Consider the following 20,018-nt stretch of genomic DNA (forward strand, 5'->3'; position numbering starts at 1 on the left):
TTTTTTTAACAGGCTCCAAATTACTGGAAATAATTGGAGCCTGTAACATTGGAGAAATGTTGAGCTAGCTGTCTCCAAATGAGAAGGGCCATTGCTCACAGGCCATTGCTCACAGGAGAAATGTTGAGCTAGCTGTCTCCAAAATGAGAAGGGCCATTGCTCACAGGAGAGCCAGAAATACCTGCAAGATGGCCAGCTTCCCCATCCCCCAGGTAAGCAGGGTAGGACTTCCTGGAAGGGGCATCTGATCTGGGTTCTGCACAAACAGGGTCCGGGAAGCTGGGTTCAAAGCCCAGCTCTACTATTGACCAGCTGGGTGAACTTGCACAAGTCTGTCTGCTTCTCTGTGTTTCAGTTTCCTTAGTTATACAGTGGAGTTCATGCCACCCCCCTCCAGGGATTAAACGGTGTGTCCACAATGGCCAGGACACAGCAGACAGTTTGGTCCCTTCATTTTCCTTTTTGGGTTGCAGCTCATTTACTGGTTGAATAATAAAAACAACAGCTATGACTGCTAACAACAACCCTGGCATTATGTTCAGTGTGTTACATGCTTTCGGTCACTTAATCCTCCCTGGAACTTGAAGAGCTAATGTCTATTATTTTTTATTATTTATTTATTTATTTATTTATGGCTGTGTTGGGTCTTCGTTTCTGTGCGAGGGCTTTCTCTAGTTGTGGCAAGCGGGGGCCACTCTTCATTGCTGTGCGCGGGCCTCTCACTATCGCGGTCTCTCTTGTTGCGGAGCACAGGCTCCAGACGCGCAGGCTCAGTAATTGTGGCTCACGGGCCTAGTTGCTCCGCGGCATGTGGGATCTTCCCAGACCAGGGCTCGAACCCGTGTCCCCTGCATTGGCAGGCAGATTCTCAACCACTGCGTCACCAGGGAAGCCCCGCTAATGTCTATTATTGTCCCCATTTAACGGATGAGGAAACTGAGGCACAGCACCCTTGAGTAATCTGCCCAAGGTCACACAGGTCGTGGGCAGAGAGCTGAGAAATTTACCACTGTCTACACGGACACAGAGATTGAATACTGAGAATAGGTGGAAATATTTCACAGCAGCCTCCTGGGCCCAATCACTGCTGCACAGTAGGAATCCAATAAAGACTTGAATTTCAGACAACAGACTCTAGGAGCGCTCCCCCCTCACCATAAACAAACATACATCCCTGCACACAGGCTCTGTCTTTACTCCTGCCAACCAGGTGTGATCCCAAGCCCAGCACATCAGAGACCAAAGACCATCACACGGTATTTTGTAGGCGGGAAGCCGGGCACCAACCTCACCCAGAGAAGCCCACCCAGCCAGGATGGGCAGAGCAAGAATGCTGCCCACCAGCTTCCGACCCAGCTGACCTCCTCCCAGACCCGACAGAGAAGGCTGTCTCCTCCCAGCCTCCAGCCACACACAGACACACACACACACACACACACACACACACACACTCGGTACCCATTCCATCGCCCGAAGGGCTAATATTGTCCTGGGCTTCCTGAAATACCCATCCCCACAGCAGGGTGGTTTTACAAGCTGCTAAAAGCAGGGCTGTGTCCCTGGTGGAGGGAGAGAGCTATTCCGGGTTTGCGTCAGGTGTGGGCAGAGCCAGCCAGAAAGGGCCTGTCTGCACTCCCCCCACCACGCTGGTTCAGCGGACAGTTCCTGGCAGCCAGCGCCACTAGCGCCCAACAGAAGAGGGCGAGGTCAGGCCAGTTTTGTCGATGTCCCCCTCCCCAACACACATACACACACCCTCTGTTCCACATCTGACTCAGCCAGGCCCAGGCGCTGGAACTGTCCATCCGACACCATGCAGAGTGGGCACACACCGCTGTTGCCCACAAGGCGCCCACAAGGCACCCTGAGGCCCTCCGGGACAGCCTGACCTGCCCAAGATTCCCCACGGCGACGTTTGACGGAGAAGGAATCCGTGGCCTACAGGCACGCAGCGGCTTAGGCGCCGAGATTTGGCTGGAGGGGACCGGGCAGGGATGCACAGGCCCATGGGCTTCTGTGCACCAGCCCGGGACCCCCACTTGCTGTTTCCACGAAGACACTGCTAAGCGCTCACTACACACCTGCAGACGCTTTCATGCATCATCACATTCAATATTCACGACCCCCTGTGGGTTACGTACTGTTACCACTGCCTCCTTTCTCACCTGGGGACGCTGAGGCTCAGAGCAGTCAAGCCACTTGCCCAAGGTCACCCAACTTGGAAGTGAAGGAACTGGAACTTGAACCTGGGCAGCCTGACTCTAGAGTCCCCAGTACATTCCCTGGATTAAGCTGTCTCCAGCCCCCGCCCCACCCGAGGCAGGTTCAGGGTGACGTCCACGTCAGAGCTTGTCTTCAGCTGGACGGAGCCAGGGGCCGCCAGCCAGGGAGTCCCCGCCATAGCCCCTCACCCCGGGCAGAGCAGAGGACATGTGGGCAGACTCCAGTGTCAGACCACCCCTCCGCCTGCCTGGGTCCCTGGCCATTTCCAGCCTAGAGGATTTGGGGGCCCATGGGGGCCCTGCTTTGCGCTGTCAGACCAGAAGCTCAGAACTTCCTGGAGGTCTCAGACCTCCGGGGAGTCTGATAGATGCTGTGGGCTCCCCCTTCCCCCTGATGACAGGTAAACGTTCACGCACACTCGTTTGCACGTGATTCCAGAGGCCGGCACCCTGAGCCCACCCAGGGTCCAGCCGCAGCCAGGGCCCCTGCTGCACCTGGTGGGTCGCTCCAGACGCCCCGCTGAAAGCCGGGAGGGTCTGCAGCAGAAACAGCTTCCTGCTCTACCCCCGTCAGGAAGCCGGGCGGGGGTGGGGGGGGGGCGTGTGAGGCACAGTGAGCTTTGAAAGTCACTCGCCCCCCTCCAGGAGCCAGCCCCCCCAGGCATCAGGCCCAGAGGAAGGGGGTCCAGCCCCACAGCTGCCTGCAGCCTGCGGGGGGCCCAGCGCCCTCGGTGACCAGTGGCCTTGGCTCTGCAACCAGAGCAGCAGTGGGTAAATATAGCGCTGCCACTCACCAGCCGAGGGGCCCTCGCCGTCCGACATGGTGCAGGAGATGGGCGGGCAGCCCGCCACGGCCCGCGGGGACGCTCAGGGCCCTCGGCGGCTGTCACCCACCTGGTGGGGCTCGCTGCTGCCGGCCCCGCTCAGCGTCCAGTCCCCAGGCAGTGTCCTGCCCCGGCAGCCCTGGCTACCCGCCCCCCATGCTGGGTCAGGCAGATAAGAACGCGCTCCAGGGCCAGGAGCCGGCGGGATTGGTGGATAAATCTGGGCACTGCCCTCCCCTGCCCGGGCCTCTCCGGCAGCCTCAGAATGTTGCCCAAGAAACCACTGCACCCCTGGGTGCTTGGTCAGGCTGCGAGACCCCCGCCCCAGCCTGGGACCCCAGAATGCCTGCAAGCTCTCTCCCTCGGACTGGTCCCACCCACGCAGTGAGGGGCACTTAGGGGCGTTAGAGAAGGAAGACAATGAGTGATGCCACCCTGGAGCATGTGCCTGGTGCCGGGGTCGTGCTGAGAGCTGCCACACTTGTCCTTGCTCTCAGGTCCCTGGGGCGGCCTCCCCTATGTTCTCCATGTCACAGAAGGGGTTAAGTGACCTACCCAAAGCCGGTTGGGGTGTGACCGGAGCTGGGCTCTGGAGCCCGGCTGTCTGTCTCCAAGGAGACTGTAAGGTGTGTCCCTCGCCTTTGTTTGGCAGATGGGAGCCGTCCACTCTCAGGGGCACCTCCGCCTCCTGAGTTCTAACTGCTCCATGTGTGCTGGGGGGGCGGGGAATGGAGATGGACCCCACCCCAAGGGCAGCCATGTGACCCTGTGTCTGGCACAGAGTGGGTGGTCAGGAAATATCAGTTGAGAGAACACACCTCAGCAAGCACTTAGTATGCACTTGCTGTGTGCTTGCCTAAGAGCCAACCCAGTCCTGCTCCTGAGTCCCCACAGGGACCCACGCCAGAGACCAGGGCAGTGAGGCAAGTGGAGGGCTCTGGGCTGAGTTCGGTGCCGGTGACTCCAACCCCACCCCACCCCCCGCCCAGGCTCGAGGTCTACCTTGTTCTGCATGCAGAGCACAGAAGGAGTACGGTGACTGAAAGAGAAGGCTGGTATCAACCCCAGTCAGAGAAATACTGGAGGGCTTCCTGGAAGAGTTGGCATTTGAGTTACATCTTTGAGGAATAAGAAAGTTTTTTCAGGGGAAGAAAGGACACTCTAGGAAGAGAGACCAGCAGGTGCAAAGGTAAGAAGTGGAAAAGCTCAACTGGAGAGTGACAAGGGACCCTGGCAGGGGCTGGAGATAGTAGTGACCCCAAAGAGAGAAGAAGGTTGATGCTTGTGAAAGGGGAGGCATACAGGGCTGGGGAAGCCAGGGCAGGATTCCTGGAGGAGGGGGCAGATGCTGGTGGCGAAGGGTCCACGAGCCTCAGAAAAATGAGAGGGGGGTGGAATGGTATTCCAAGGCATCTAGCAGCTCTTCCATTGGCAATGAGACCTTTCCTAGCCCGGAGACCTGGGGAGTAGAGGCAGGAGGGGCTCCCTTCCAGAGACGGGGTCGGGGGAGGGCTGTAGAGTCACAGCAGCTGTCAGAGAGAACAGCAAAGGAATTCAATCCATGTGAGATGGTTCCAGGCCTCTTGGCCTTTGACTGTGGTGTTCCCTTGGTCAGGAATTCCCCGTCCTCCTCCCCAGGCTCCTCCTCTGGGAAGCCTTTTCTGACTGTCCCTAAAGGCAGGTCAGAGGACCCTGCACTCTTCTCTGCAAATTCTGACCTCACTGTGGTCAGTGCCTGGTCCTGGCTGTGTCTACCTCTTGGTTGGCTCTTGCTGTTATGAACAGTAATGAGCTCACTGTCACTGGAGGTATGTAAGCAGGGCTGGACAGCCACTGGGTGAGGACACAGTGGAGAGTTCAAGCATCAGGTGGAATTAGATTAAATGGCTTTGGAGTCCCTGTAGAGTGACTTGTCCTGGTTTCCCTGGACATTTACCTGTTTTAGCCCTGAAAGTCCTCATGCATCCTGGGAACCCTCAGTCTCAGGCAAACAAGGACTGCTGGTCATCCTGGGTCCCTCCTAACTGAGATTTTTATTTTAAGTGAGAAAAAGACAAAGAAAGACTGGCTCTGTCTCTGGAGCCCTAAACCCCCAGTCCCTCAACCCCAGAAATCCTCCCCCTCCTTCTGCACCACCTAGATGTGATTCCAGGACTGGGATTCTAGGCGTGAGTGGAAACCTAGCTGCCCTGTGCCTTGGGAGGGCGCGCAGGAAAGAAAGGAGGCAGGTCAGCAAGGAGAGAAGCAGCTCTTCTGGGCGCCCCCGACCTGCAGAGTGGGGAGGAGTCTCTCCCGCTGGGTCTGGAGGACTAATGAGATAACGCAGCAGCAGGAACAGCACGGGTGGCAGCTGTATCTCTAGGGAGGGGCTGGAACCAGGTGGGACCCACGTGCCCAGGCCTCCACCTTTCTTTTCCCCCGGAGCTGCAGCGGGAGGGCATGAGAGGGTTCAGACCTGCCTCGCTGTGTGTCCTTGGGCAGGTCATGGCCCCTCTCTGTGCCTCCATCTCCACATGGGTGGAGCATTTATGAGAATCTCGTGCACCCAGGCCTGGGTCAGGCTTGGGGGCAGGGAGAACCCCACAGAGCCCTTGCCATAAGGCACACATGGTCCCGCGGGGCCTCGCAGGCTGGGCCGATGGCCCCATCATGTGTGTGTCATCTCCGGCAGCGTGTGCTTGGGGCTCCCTGGGCTGGGCCCCCAGAGGAGCACACTGGGGAACCCACCTCAGGGTGGCCCCCGAGACCACCAGAGGCCAGGCCAGGTACCACGGGTGTGCCCAGTGCTGGACTAACAGCGGGGCTGCAGAAAGAGCCCCACCAAGGCACCTGGACTCCCAGGCAGAGGACTCCACCTTGGCCACTTCCAGGTGGGGCTGCAGGACCAGGGCTGGGGGAGCGTGATGTCAGATGAGCCTGGGTCCAGTGCCAGCTCCACCTGCCCTCCTTGGGGACTGGGACGAGCCACCCCTGCCTTGGTTTCTCAACTGGATAAGTGAGGGGTGACGCCTGTGGGGTCTTCAGAGAGGCCTAGCACCAGGGCTTAGACACCCTGTGGGTACAATCCACCTCCCCACCCTGCAGCCGTCTGTCTGTCTGCCCCTGAGTCCCACCCGGCGGGAGCCGGCTCCCTGTGTGCAGGCCACTTCCTCTTCCTGCCCCTGGCCCCAAGTCCCTTCCTGTTTTCTTTAGTGTGGCAACATGTACTGGGGAAAAAACAACTCGATTCCTCTGCTCCTGAGCCCACTGCGTGTGTGTTCATGAGCATGTGTGTGGCAGTGTGGGGGTGTGCACCTGTGTGCATGGGAGTGTGTACACGTGTGTAGGGGAATGTGTGTGTGTGTGCACATTCCTGCATGAGCATGTATATGTGTGTGTACTCGGGGGGCGGGTACACATGCACCTGTGCCCTCTGGCTCCTCCCAGCCCATCCTGCAGCCCTGACTCTGCCCAGCTGAGGGCACCTGTCGTGTCCCTGTCACGGGCACCGAGACCTGGCATGGTCTTAGCTCACAAGGAGCGTGTGACGTCATTTCAACCGCCCGGTGGGCATCCATGATGGGCAGTGGCTGCCGGGGCCTGAGACGGACGTGGGCGCAGCCTCCTGGGGGGCTCACGGGCACGTGGGGGGTGGCGGAGGAAGGGCAGGGCAGGGGGCAGGGCGAGGGGGCGTGGTCAGGGAGGAGCAGGCTGACACCTGGAGGGGGAGCCGGACACCTGGACGCCCAGGGTCAGGTTCAAGGTGGAGGAGAAGCTCCGGCGAAGAGCTCGGGGTGTCGCGGGGATGGATGTGGCGGGAGGTAGGGTGAGGGGGCGGGCGGGCTGCTCCTGTGAACTTGGCAGTCGGCCAGAGTCGGGGTGCGTGGAAGGGAACAGGGGGTAGGAGGTGCACATTCGCCGGGTTTGCTCTGAGCTGGGGTCCCTCCCGGGCCCTCCCCAACATCGTGCGGTCTCAGGGGGAGCCGTGTCCCACTTCACAGGGGAGGATGAGCACGACCCTCGCAGTGACCGCTTGCCTGGGGACCGTGCGCTCAGCGACCTCCCACACCCCACTCGCTCCCGCACCAGCCGCTGAGTTCCCCCGCTCAGCCAACCGGCACCGATGCTGGGAGCAAAGTGACCCAGGAGGGAGGGAGGGTCCGGGCTGGCCCGATCAGAGGTGGGAGGGCATGGGAGCCTGGCGGGGTCAAGGTGGACGCCCTGCTTCCTGCGGGCACCTGCTCTCCCCACATTCACACAGACCCTAGCTGGGTCTCAGGGGTCCCGGCACCTCCTCCCTGCTGGACACCCCGTCTTCCTGGCCGCCCCCACCCCGGTAAATAGAGGCAGGAAAATTTCAAACAAGGAGCCTCACCTGGGGCCTTGGTGAACATGACTTGAAGAAGGACAGAGGATGTCCCCGTTGGATGGACCTGCGTCCCCTGGGTGTGTGGCCTTGGGCGGGCCACCTAGCCTGTCGGGGTTAGGTGGGGCGTGCGATGCACAGCCAGGGCCGAACACCTGCTCTGTCCACCTCCTTAGCTTAAAACAGACACCCCCGTAACAGCTCGGGTCACGGCAGACACACACCCAGAGGCACGCAGCCTGAGACACGCAGACACGGACGCTGAGACCCGTCTGCACAGCCTCACACGTGAGAGACAGAGATACACAGAGACAGGGAGACCGCGGACACACAGAGATATATGGAGAGACACGAATGGACACACACTTGTGGGGCTCACACACGCGCCCATGGGCTCCCATATACATAGGCTTACACACACACACACACACTCCAGTGCAGCTCTGGGAGCTGGTTTCCCACATCCGGGGCACCCCCATCCAGCCCAGGCACCCTAAGCTGATGGCTGCCTGGGTGGCCTTGGGTGCGCCTCCTGGTCTCCAGGCTCCTGGCCAGGAAAGAAGACTGAGAGGCCCGTCAGCTGCACTGGGTATCCCTGGGGTGTGAGGGTGTGGGCAGCTCCTGGGTTCCATGGGGCAACCCCTCACCTCTGGGTGCAGGCCAAGGAGCCGCCGTCATTTGGTGTGTGCGAGGGGCGGGTGGCCCAGGGCACGCGGAGCTGCTGGGGAGGCTCTGGCCTCCTCCTCAGGCTCCTGGGCTCACAGCAGGGGTGAGGCCCCCAGGGACAGTGAAGCCCCACCTCTCGGGGCCCTGTCTGTAGAAAGGGGCCCGGGGTCACAGTACAGCTGGGCCCGGGGCTGGCCAATGCCGCCATCACGGACTCTTCCCCAGCCAGGATCCCAGGGCCGCCCGAAGGGCTCTGCCCCCAGGCTGGGGATGCAGGAGCTCTGCCACGGCCGCATCACCCCCCTCTGCCCCCCAAAAGCTGAACCAGTGGAGCTGGGCCCGAGGACAGGGAGTGCGGAGGGGAGACAAGCCCTTTGCCCCTGCCCACCTGGCATTGACCCTGGGACCCTCCACACCCCACCTGGGAGGCCGGGCTCCTGCATGAAGGGCTCCAGGACTCCCCACCTCCTGCCCGACCGCGCCGCCTTGAGGTCCACGGACCCTCCTCCAGGGCAGGCCTGGGGCCTGGGCACGGCCAGGTGGAGCTGCCTGGGGCACAGCCGAGAGTGGGAGGCTCCGGGCCTCCTCTGGCCCCATCCTCTGCCGTGACCCTCAGGCCCCCCACCCTGGGCGTGACCACTCGGCCTGGCTGGCCAGGGCTGGCCCACCAGCAGAGGCTGCCTAAGGTTGGCAACACCAGGAGGGTGACCATGGTTTCCTCCAGTGGGAAGAAAGTGCGGGAGAGCCATGTTCTGGGAGAAATGAGTGTTTTTATAGCCCTAGACCATCTGTCCCCATCCCAACCCTGATTCAGAGAAATGACCCTCCTCTGCAAGTCTCCTGCCACCCGCCAGAAATACCCCAGTGTCTGCCTCCTCCCCCGGCTGGGGTTATTTTTGGACATCCAGGCAGAGATGCCCAAGGCTGTCTGGAGGAGCCCAGGGTGAAGTCTGGGCAGACGTGCATTTAGGGGATCGAGACCCTCCTTTGGGTCACATACTTATCAGGAAGCCGCCTGCAGATGCAGGATTCTCGCCTCAGAGGAGAGTAAGCGTCCATGCAGGGGGGGTGCAACGCAGAACGAACCCCTGGCTTGAGTCCCCTCTCGCCCCTCCCCTGAGGTCACCTCCAGGTGGTCATCCCCTCTCGTGATCACCCAGGAAACCCCACACACACTGTGTTTGTGGGGTCTGCCTGGCTGGACCTACTAGGGTAGCGGACACCATACCTACTCGGCCAAGACAACCAGGAGGGGCTGAGCCCCATCCAGAACCTTCCCAGCAGGGCAACTAGTTGTGGTCCTCTGCCCACCCATGCTGGCTGCCACTGAGGCCCAGCAGGGCCACCAGGCAACCCCAGAGCCAGCCTCCAGTCCCAGCACCCAGAGCACAGAGGAAGATATCCTCCCATCTGACCACCGCTGGGCCAAGCTTCTCAACCCCACACCAGCAGACAAGGCTCCTGAGGCCCCTCCCCAACCCAGCCTGGCCAGAAGACACCCTGAGGGTCCCCCATCACTAACCTCCAGACCCCTGGAGCTGAGGGCACCGGAAGTGACTTCCGGGGAGCATAAAATGCATTTGAGGTGTTAGAGCAGCTCAACCCTGAGGGATCAGGGGGGACTTGGGTGAGTGTGCAGGCTGGAAGTTTCCTGCCTGGAGTGAGATTGTAGACCCACCTCACCTTGTCCAGGTTTACAGATGAGGGGGCGGGCTAGGAAAGGGTCATCAATGCCCGAGGTCCTGAGGGAGGGAACGGCAGGGCAGAGGGGACCAGAGAGACCTAGGGAGGCAGCAGGAAACAGCCTGACGCCATACTCATCTTTGGGCATTTCTCCACCACGGGACTTTTCTTGCCAAAACCTTCCCTTCCAGGTGAGTCCAGACCTCCTGGCTCGTCCCACTGAGGGTCTGCCGGCATCCCACCACCAGACGCAGGCCCACCGCCCGGATACGTGAGGGGGAACCACCGAGTGATCGCTGCCCCCCACCCGCGTGGCAGTGCCCCTGCCGCCCCACCAGCTGCCTGACCCTCGCCAGGCCTCAATGCCCCATCTGTGAAATAGGGACCGTTATGCCCGCCTCCCTACCCCCATCCCAGCGGTCATTGGATGCCCCAGACCACCCGCGCCTCTCGCCCTGACCCCTCCTCCAGGAGGCTGGGCTTGCGTCGCCTCGAGTCCCTCCCCCTCCGGACCTCCGGGCCCTCCGAGGGTTGGGGAGGCACCGCCCACCCTGCCTGCGGCGGACCCGCAGTTCTGAGAGCTGCGCCGGGGCGCCACCGTGTGGCTCTTCTGGGAACTGCACCGCCCGGCCTCCTCCTCTGGACATAACAACAGTAAAGATGCCACCGCCAGTTACAGTTACAGCCGCTGAGCCTGCAGCACTGACGCTGAAAGGCTCTGTGCTAAGCCCCATCCACGTGGAACGTTCTTAATTCTCCCACAAAGCTTCGGATGTGGGTCCTGTTATTTGTCCTCCCTTACAAATGGGGAAACTGGGGGGCGAAGCGCCGTAACCAGTGACAGATGGGGTAGGATTTGACCCCAGGAGGTCTGGCTGCAGGACCTTGGTTTTAATCCCATCCAGCTTGCCTGGGCCCCGGGGGTTTGTACCAGCCCTGTGCACACTGAGGTCTCCTGGCGGGGGGCTTAAAAGGAAAGGTTTCCAGGCCCCACCCCAGCTGACCCGATCCAGCTGGCCCAGACACACCCTTCTCAGAGCCACAGGAGGTTCTGGCCTCCCCACCACCACCCCAAGGCAGGGAGATGGAAACAGAGAGGGTGGGGCGTAGCTGGATAAGGGCCCAGCCGAGTGCTCAGGTCAGTCCGGGGGTTGGGGGAGCAGGAGGGCCCTCACTCAGCAAGGAATCTGCAGCTACAGAGGCGCCCCAGAGGCCAGACGCCTCGCCCAGAGGCTCAGATGCGACCACCCTCGTGGGACCCCATGTCCAGCCTGGGCTGGGAACGCAGCCCCATCCTAGGGCGGAACACCCACCTGTGCTGAGCATGCCACTTCCTCCCCTGAGCCCCAGTTTCCTCGTCTGCTAACTGGGAAGACCCCTCGGGGCTGTCGTTCAAGACTGCAGCAAGGGCTGAGGAGCCGCCGTACAGCAGGGGCCAGGCCACATCTGTGCCCTCTCGGGTATGGTGGGGGGGCCTGTCCGGCCCACGTACCCCAGGCAGCGGGCCAGTTGTTCCTGCATGAAGACAAACTCCCGAGTGCTGAAGGAGAAACAGGCCCTTCCCCTTGGACAGGCCCAGAGGACACGGCGGGTCCCGTATTTCCTGCCCCTCGGCCACCCCTCAGCCCCGAGGAGGAAGGGACGGCTTCCTCACCCGCCCACCGCCGCGAGGGTTACAGTCTCAGCACCTGGGCCCCAGCAGCCTCCTCCGCCCAGGTCAGGAGGGACAGCCCTGTGCCAGCAGGTGCACAGGTGCAGTGGGTGTGAGGCCAGGCGTCCACACTCAGCTCCACCAAGCTGCCCCCAAGAGAGATCCTGGGGGCTCCAGCCTATGTGAGGCCCTCTGGAGTGTCAGTGGCCTTGTTGGGAGTAGACTAGACCACACAGGCCCCAGGGCCCCCGACCCTCTCAAATCAAGCTCTCAAAACTGCCCACTGTCCCAGCCTCACCCCCCAGGAGCATGGCCTTGCACATAACACGGGGCCCTCGTGGGAACCTGGGCCGTCTTCTCCCGACGTGGCATTGTCTGGGCATCTCCAGGGGCAGCTTCCAGAGCTGCATCAGCCCTTAGGGAGATCAGCCTCAACAAGGCACCCATTTTGCAGATGAGAAAACGGAGGCCAGAGCGCCCTGGCCTGGTCTGGCCATTCATTCATGCAGTCAACACATTTATTTATTGAGCATCGACTCTGTGCCAGGCCCTGGGTGGGCACAGGGGGCTCAGAGGTGAATCACACGCAGACCCTGCCCCTGAGGCACTCACAGCCTGGCAGGGCAGTTGGTCACATCGAAGGACACTCATGATACAGTGTGGTCAGTGTGGTGCTAGAGGTAGCACAGGTGGCCAAGGGAGCACAGAGGAGGGGGCCCTGGCCCAGCCGGGGGGTGGCAAGGGGGGCTTCCTGGAGGAGGTGACACCTGAAGAGGGCTTTAGGGAGTGAGCAAGAGTTAGGGTGTCTGGCAGAGGGCGTGGCCTGTGTAAAGGGGTGGGGGGAGACAACAGCACATCTGGGCGGCAGCTGGGAGATGGCAGGCGCTGGTCCAGGAAGGGCAGCGGAGTTAGCAGGGGACGGGGAGCTCTCAGGGCTGTGAAGCAGGGGGCGGTGGGCAGAGGACCCGCTGGGAGCCAGTGTGGAGGGCGCTCCCGGGGAAGAGGGCAGGGGAACAGCGTGGGCGCGGCCCTGGCGGAGGAGTCCAGTCCTGCCCGAGGGCCCTCAGCAGGGCGGGGGCGGGGGCGCGGGCTGCCAGCCCCGAGGCTGCAGGGTGCACAGCACGGGGTCCAGCGGCTTGAGCGTGGCCTGCTCCAGCAGCCTGAATCGCTGCCCGGGCACCAGCCGGAACTCCAGCCTCTGCAGCAGCTTGGCCATGACCACCTTCACCTCCATCTGTGCGCGGGGGGGCGGGGTGGGGGGGTCAGTGGCATGAATGAGGGAATGAGCAGCAAATGCCACAGCTGCCTGGGTCCCCAGCCCCCAGCAGGGCTCTGAAATGCTTCCCGGACAAGACGTCACCCCACAGTCACTTCTGGGCAGAAACCCCAGCGCTGGCCCCCTACCTGAGCAAACTGCTGCCCAATGCAGGAGCGGGGTCCCAGGGAGAATGGGAAGTAGGTGAACTTCGGCCTGCGTGCGGGGAGAGAGGCGTCAGGAGGCAGCCCCGCGACAGTCGTGACAAAGCCATCCTTGTGATGACCGGCTTTGGGCCAGGGCTGGTTTTCGAACACGCTAAAGACATCAACAGCTGACTCGGCTAAGCTCTGGGTCAGCATTGTCTCATTTTATCCTCCTTTGAGCCTTCCGGAAGGAGCTGTTATTATTCCCATTTCACAGATGGAGGAACTGAGGCTCAGAGAGGCAAAGCAACACCCCCAAGGTCCTACGTCACTTACTCCACTTATTCAGCCGGTCGCATGCCCAGCTCTGGGCAGTCTGGGTCTGGACTCAGGGTCTGTCCCCTGAGCCTGGCTCTCCTCCCCACCACTGCTTCAGTACTTGAAACCATTCACTCCCACAGCCACCTCTAGAGGGAGCCGTCGGTGTTCCCATTTCTCAGATAAGAGCATCAAGGTGTGGGGGGGCGGGGATGCAGTCACTTGCCCAAGTCACAGGCCTTCCCAGTATAAGGGACTGGTTATGAGCACAGACTTTAAAACCAGTCTGAGCTGGGCTCAAACCTTGGTTCTGCCCCTTCCTGGTTGTTCATCTTTGTGCAAGTTACCTAACCTCTCTGAGCCGTGATTTCCTCCCTGTAAATGGGGGCAGAGTGGGGTTCACAACTCCCTCGCAGTGATCTGGAAGGCTATGTAGGCTCAGTGAGCACAGGCAGCTCAGACCAGAGGCCACGGGGACCATCCTCCCACCAGGTCTCCACTTGTGGACAGTTTGAAGAGAGACTTACTTGGGTGCTTTGGGGCTGAAGCGATCTGGGTTGAAAGTCAGCGGGTCCTCAAAGTATGTGTCCATCCGCCCCATGACATAGGTGCTGAACTGCCGGGCAGAGGATCTGCTTGTCTCTGGCTCCGAGGATGGGTCCCCTCGCACCTCCCCCACCTGCTGCAGTCACCCAGTGGGGAGACTCGGAGCAGAGTACCCCCTCCCGCACTCCCCACCCCTGCTCTACTCCACCTGCCCATCTCCCCACCCACACATCTCCCCACCCATCTCTCCACCTGGCCATCTCTCCACCTGGCCATCTGGACCAGTGCGGAATTCCACTGGCCCCTGAAAAGTCTCTAAGAGGAAGAAAGGGGGCAGCCCAATATGCTGCCAACCAGCTGGGCATGCTACATCATCCCATGCTTGACCTCACCCTATGGGGGAGCTACAATTATCCCCATTTTACAGATGAGGAAACTGAGGCTCAGAGGTTCATGACTTAGCCTGAAGTCACCTGGCAAGTAAGCGGCCAAAATGAGATGCAAACTCAGGTCTGCTGCGAGGCCATCTTTCTCTAGATTCCTGAGAGCTGTTATTATTCAAAGTTTCTCTTCAGCACAAGGCTTGCTTCAGCGGGGCGGGGGTGGGGGAGCCGCAGAGCCCCCACTAGCCTTTCACCTGCACACCTGGCGCCTCCTGATTGAAGTTGATGCTCCATGCCCCGGCCCCCAGGGGCCATTCATGCCCCATAACTTGGGCCCTGGGTGCTGACCTTTGCACAAAGTGTCTCCCCAAGCCCTTGCTGCCCCTGGTTCTCTGTGTAAGAGCCCAGGGCATCCAGGGCTGGAGGGGGGACCTGGAGCTGAGTGGGAGCATAAGACCAGGAGGGGTCTAAGGTCAGCAAAGGGCGCCTAATATGTGCCAGGGGTTTTTGCCAGACACGTGATGTACATTATCCTGTATTATCCTGTTGACTCAGGTACCATTATCCCCATCTTACAAGGATGGTACTGAGGCCTGGAGGTTCAGGGTCTTCCCTGAGTTAACCCAGCCAGCAGGGAGCAGGGCCGGGATTAGAGCCTGGGTCTGCCCACTCAAGGTCCATGGGGTTGCACACATGGGTGGAGAGTCGCCCCAGGGCCTCACCCTGCCAGATGTAAGGGCATTCTGAAGAGATGGTCATTAAGGCAGGTGGTATTGGTGCAGAATGTTTAAAAAAAAAAAAAGTACAGATACGGAATTCCCTGGCGGTCCAGTGGTTAGGACTCCACGCTCTCACTGCTGAGGACCCAGGTTCGATCCCTGGTCTCGGAACTAAAATCCCACAACCTGCATGCTGTGGCCAAAAAAAGAAGAAAAAAAAAAAAGCACACGTGGATGAAGCTTTGATACGTGCTGGAGAGGGCTTGGCAGAGCCCTGGGGAAGGGAGACTCAACAGGTGGGACTGGAGCACGTCTTTCTCCTTTGTAAAAATAAACATAGGTTCTATCTGGGGCTGAACTGAATCCCCCTAAAATTCATAAGTTGAAGTCCTAACTTCAGAATGTGACTGTATTTGGAGATAGGCTCTTTAAAGAGGTAATTAAGTTAAAATGAGGTCACTGGGGCCCCTAATCCAGTATGACTGGTGTTCTTATAAGAAGAGGAGATTAGGACACAGACACACACAGAGAAGAAGCCATGTGAAGATGGAGGGAGAAGATGGCTGTCTGCAAGCCAAGGAGGGAGGCCTCAGAAGAAACCAAACTGCTGACACCTAAATCTTGAACTTCTGGCCTCCAGGACCATGGGAAAGTAAATTTCTGCTCTTTAAGCTACTGTGTCCGTGATGCTTTGCAATAGTAGCCTCAGCAAGCACAGACCCTTACCTCACACCATAGGCAAAATCAATTTCAGTTAGATAAGAGCTTAACTTTCAAAAGTGTAAAATGGTAGAAGACAATGTAAGTGAATACTCTTCTGACTTCAAAGCAGGGAAGAATTTCTTAAACAAGACAAAACAAGATAACTAACCACTAAAAAATTTAAGAACGTCAGATCATTAAAAACAAAGACAAACCACGTATCTAGAGATGACATTTGCAACACATCTACCTGATAAAACATTAACACGTGAATTTCTAAAGACAACTCTACATAATAATAAGAAAAGACAAACGACCCAAGAGAGGGAAATGAACAAACACCTCACAGAAGAGGAAAAACAGTGTAGGGCTGCCCAACCTCACCAGTAATCGGGAAAGTGCACATCAAGACCACAGCAAAATACTTTCCTTACACTTACTGGACTGGCAAAAAATAAGAAATTGGCCCCTACTAAGTGGTGAGGCAGATAAGGAACAGACTCTCTCTTAACACCACAAGGGAGCGTCTGAACTGGCAAAGCCACTTTGGAAAATAATTTGGCCCCAGTTTATAAAGTTGATCAGTCATCTGTCCTACAACCCAGCCCTCCCACTCCTGGGCACACACCCAAAAAACACATTTGCACATTGCATCAGGACACAAGGACAGGAAAGCTGACAGCAGCAGCTGTGCTCATGATGGCAACAAAGTGGGAGCCTCTCAAATGCCTGTTGACCCCGGAATCGATGTGCAATAGCGCAACTCACACGGCAGAATATTACACAGCAGTGAAAATGGATGGCCTACAGCCACATGTGGAAATCTACACTATCTTGATAGACATTGTACTGAGTCACAAAGCAAGTCCTAGGACATATTATTGTGTGGGCGTGCACACACACGAAGGCGAGGGAATGGCAAGCACAAAATTCAGGAGAGTGACAGCTTTTGGAGGGAATCAGGAGAATGATGCTTATGTAGGTGGTTACGTTCTAGTTTTGGGGGGCAGGTGGTGGGTTTGGGGAGGTCATTGTGCATGAATGGAACCTGAATGAATGAATGAATGAGGAAACAGCCAGAGGAACAAAATGTAAAGGAGAACAGGGGGGAGAAAGTCAACCTCAGTGGGAGGAGGGGCCATGGAGAAAGAAGGAACTGGGGCAAATTTGGGCCAGCTCTGAAACTGGGCACATCCCATTCTGCCCCTTGCTGGCTGTGTGACCTCAGGAAAGTAACTTAACTTCTCTGAGCCTCAGGCAGCCTCAGCTGTAAATGAGGCACCTCCCTTTTAGAATCATCCGCTGTAATCTTACACTGGACAGTGGGGTGGGGAGAGAAAATTCATCACAGGGTTATGGTAAGACTCAAACAAGAATGCACGGGGCGGCCAGGGAGGATAACGGGGTCAGGGACTTTGGAGGAGTCCCTGACCTCAGCGGACAGCCCCGAATTGGCCAGCTGGGGGCAGGCAGGCAGGGCCCCCACGCACCAGGAGCGGGGTGTTGCCGGGGACTCGGACCCCATCGATCAAGGTCTCCTCCTCCAGCAGACGAAAGGTGCCCCACGCTGGCGGGTACAGCCTCAGCGACTCTTTGAGGACCTGCAGACACCACACGGGGAGATAACGAGAGATGTCAGGAGACCCCATGGAAAGTGCCAGAAGCATGTCCCGGACACATCTCTGCTCCCATTCACGGTGCTGAATGTGCACCCATGGCTGAACTGGGTCCCTGAACCCTGCAAGGTCAGCCTCATCTGCGTGTCCAACCCCTCATGTGACAGAAGGAGAAACTAAGGCCCAGAGGAGGGGTTGTGCAAAGGCACAGTGCCAGAGACCAGACCAGACCAGAGACCAGAGCCAGGCCTCCCTGTAAACCAGGGCTCCCACCATCCGAGGACTCCGGCAGCTCGAGGAAGGCCTCCTCCTCTGCTGTGCTGGGGGCTGGAGGTGGGTTCTGCTGAGCCTGGCCCCCAGCTGGGAAGCCTAATGCTTGTGGAACCCAGGCCTAACTGGGCTTTACTAACTGGGCTGGTTTGCATACTGGAATCCCCTGGGAAGCCTTAGCCATGCTGGGTCCCGCCCCCAGCGACTCAGTATCATTGGTCTGGAGCAGCCTAGACATGGGCATTTTTTTAACCTCCCAGGGGATTCTCAGGTGCAGCGACGTTCGAGAACCCCTGTGCTAGAGGGTTCAAGGAGGCAGCAGGCCTGGTCGATGAATTGCCCACCTCTGCCCAGAAGCTTCTCCCCCATCCCCACACCTGGGACAGGTACTGCAGTCTCCCCAGGTCCTCGCAGTCAAGGTGCCTCTTGGAACCGATGACCTCGTCCACCTCGGCCTGCAGCCTGTCAGTCAGACAAAGACAAGTTCGTCTCCAAGGAGAGATGCCCCACGTTAGTTTTAATAAGGGCGGGATGGGAGGAAGCGTGAAGAGAGAGGCCTGGGGCTTCCCCGCTGCACACATTGCCCCCCAGCCCCCGTTCTTGAAGGAACCTCCATGTCCAAACGCAGACGCCCAGGCAGCTGGGAACTACGCTCCAGGCCCTTAAAACATTCACCCGCTGTGTGTGCTGCTCGGAATCGGCTGTAGGAAACAAACCACCACAGAACAAGGTCTTTGCACAAAGATGCCTATTTCAGCCCGGTTCACAGCAGCTGGAAACAGCAGAAGGAGCGATGCAGGGATGCAGGTACAAGCCTTAGGACGTGCACCGTTAGAATAATGTGCAGCCGTAAAGGTGGACCTGGACCACTTTCCGCCCATGACGGGGGCTTTTGTCAAAAGACAGAAAATAACAAGTGCTGGTGAGGATGTGGAGAAATCGGAGCCCTTGTGCACTGCTGGTGGGGATGTGAAGTGGTGCAGCTGCTGTGGAAAACGGCACGGAGGCTCCTCGAAAAGTTAAACACAGAACTACCTTGTGATGCAGCAATCCCACTTCTGGGTAGATGGGTCTCAAATAGATATTTACACACCGACGTTCACAGCAGCACTATTCGCAATAGCCAAAAGGTGGAAGCAACCCAAGTGTCCACTGATGGATGAATGGATAAACAAGATGTGGTCCATACATACAAGGGAGTATCACTCAGACTCAAACGGGAAGGGCATCCTGCCACTTGCTGCCACACGGATGAACCTTGAGGGCATTATGCTGAGCGAAACAAGCCAAACAAAAAGGACAAATACACTATGATTCCACTCATATGAGGTCCCGAGAGGAGTCGGATTTCTGGAGACAGGACGTCGAATGGTGGTTGCCAGGGGCTGGAGGAAGGCAGGCAGGGAGTGAGGAGTTTTAGTGTTTAACGGGGACAGTTTCCGTTTGGGATGCTGAAGTGTTCTGGGGATGGATGATGGTGAAGGATGGTGGTGACGGATCCACAACAGTGTGAATGTACTTAATGCCACTGAACCGTACACTTGAAAATGGTTTAAATGGTAAATTTTATTATATATATGATATTATATATGATATATATATGATATACATATATACACATAGACACAATATTAAAAAAAAAAGAACTTGGGAAGAGGTTGCAAAAATGTGGGGCAATGCTGTGATAATATACATGGCAAAATTCAGTAATTAATCATGAACTGTCACTGAGTGGATGGGGGCACCACAGGTAGATTTATTATTATAATTATAATCATTATTTTAACTTTTCTGCTTTTTTCCAAATTTTTAATAAATACTATTATGTATTTTTAAACACCAATAAGCTACAGTTGACCCTTGCACAACACAGGAGTTAGGGGCACCGACCCTCCGCACAGTCAAAAATCTGAGTATAACTTTACAGTTGGCCCTCCGTGTCCGTGGCTCCACATCCACGGATTCAACCAACTGCGGATCGTGTGGTTCTGTAGCAGGTATTTAGTGGAAAAAATCCATGTGTAAGTGGACCCGCACGGTTCAAACCCTTGTCGTTCAAGGGTCAACGGTGTTATATTCTCAGGCAATCGTTCAGTCTGCCCTTTCCTGCTGGTGATGACAACCGTTGCTCTCGTGGACCCTTCCCCATGTCCACGGAGGTCCCACCCCCAAGCCTGTCGGCGGCATTTGCAGAGCGCTCTTACATTTAGCTCAGCCCGTCTGTGCAACTGTCCTTGAGGGACACTGTTTGTATTTAAGGAAACCAATGGCCCAGCTCAAATGCCATCTCCCCAGCGATGCCCTCCTTTGTCTTGCCAGGTGCAGACAAGCGCTCCCTCAGCACTTTGCTTGGAATTCTGTTCAGTCCTCAGTGCCAGCCCCTGGCCAGGCCCTGAGTACATCTTGGGAGGGAAAGAGCCACGTCCCTGCCCTCTTGGAGCTTCTGGTTTCATGACTGAAATAGACTCAAAGCAAACAGTCCCAGGAGAAAACGCATCTGTGAGCTGGGAGGAGGCTAGGAGGGGAAACAGAGTGGATGCTTCAGGGGTCTAAGAAGGCTTTTGAGGAGTGGGAAGAGGAAGGGGGAGGAGGAGGAGGGGGAGGAGAAAGTGGGAAGTGGAGAGGGAGGGGAAGGAGGAGGGGGAGGGGAAGGGGAAGAAGAAGGGGGAGGA

General features: G+C 58.0%; 2 protein-coding genes across 5 annotated transcripts in view; both read right to left on the reverse strand.

The window, feature by feature from the left end:
• Positions 1-3,181, reverse strand: part of EML1 (EMAP like 1) — a 198,447-nt gene extending 195,266 nt beyond the window's left edge. Inside the window, exon 1 of the mRNA XM_082450286.1 lies at positions 3,017-3,181. Coding sequence (XP_082306412.1) covers positions 3,017-3,044 — 28 coding nt within the window. The 5' untranslated portion in view covers positions 3,045-3,181. The remainder of the gene's footprint in view (positions 1-3,016) is intronic.
• Positions 3,182-11,891: 8,710 nt separating this feature from the next.
• CYP46A1 (cytochrome P450 family 46 subfamily A member 1) overlaps positions 11,892-20,018 on the reverse strand; it is a 32,598-nt gene continuing 24,471 nt past the window's right edge. For all 4 annotated transcript variants that reach the window (XM_082450299.1, XM_082450300.1, XM_082450301.1 and 1 more), the window contains 5 exons: positions 17,724-17,808; positions 16,951-17,061; positions 13,638-13,726; positions 12,796-12,862; positions 11,892-12,625 (listed from right to left, as the gene is read on the reverse strand). In XM_082450299.1, the coding sequence (XP_082306425.1) occupies positions 12,455-12,625; positions 12,796-12,862; positions 13,638-13,726; positions 16,951-17,061; positions 17,724-17,808 (523 nt within the window). In that variant the 3' untranslated portion in view covers positions 11,892-12,454. The remainder of the gene's footprint in view (positions 12,626-12,795; positions 12,863-13,637; positions 13,727-16,950; positions 17,062-17,723; positions 17,809-20,018) is intronic.

This window comes from Balaenoptera physalus (assembly GCF_965194825.1).
Source record: "Balaenoptera physalus genome assembly, chromosome: 2".
Taxonomy (NCBI): Eukaryota; Metazoa; Chordata; class Mammalia; order Artiodactyla; family Balaenopteridae; genus Balaenoptera; species Balaenoptera physalus.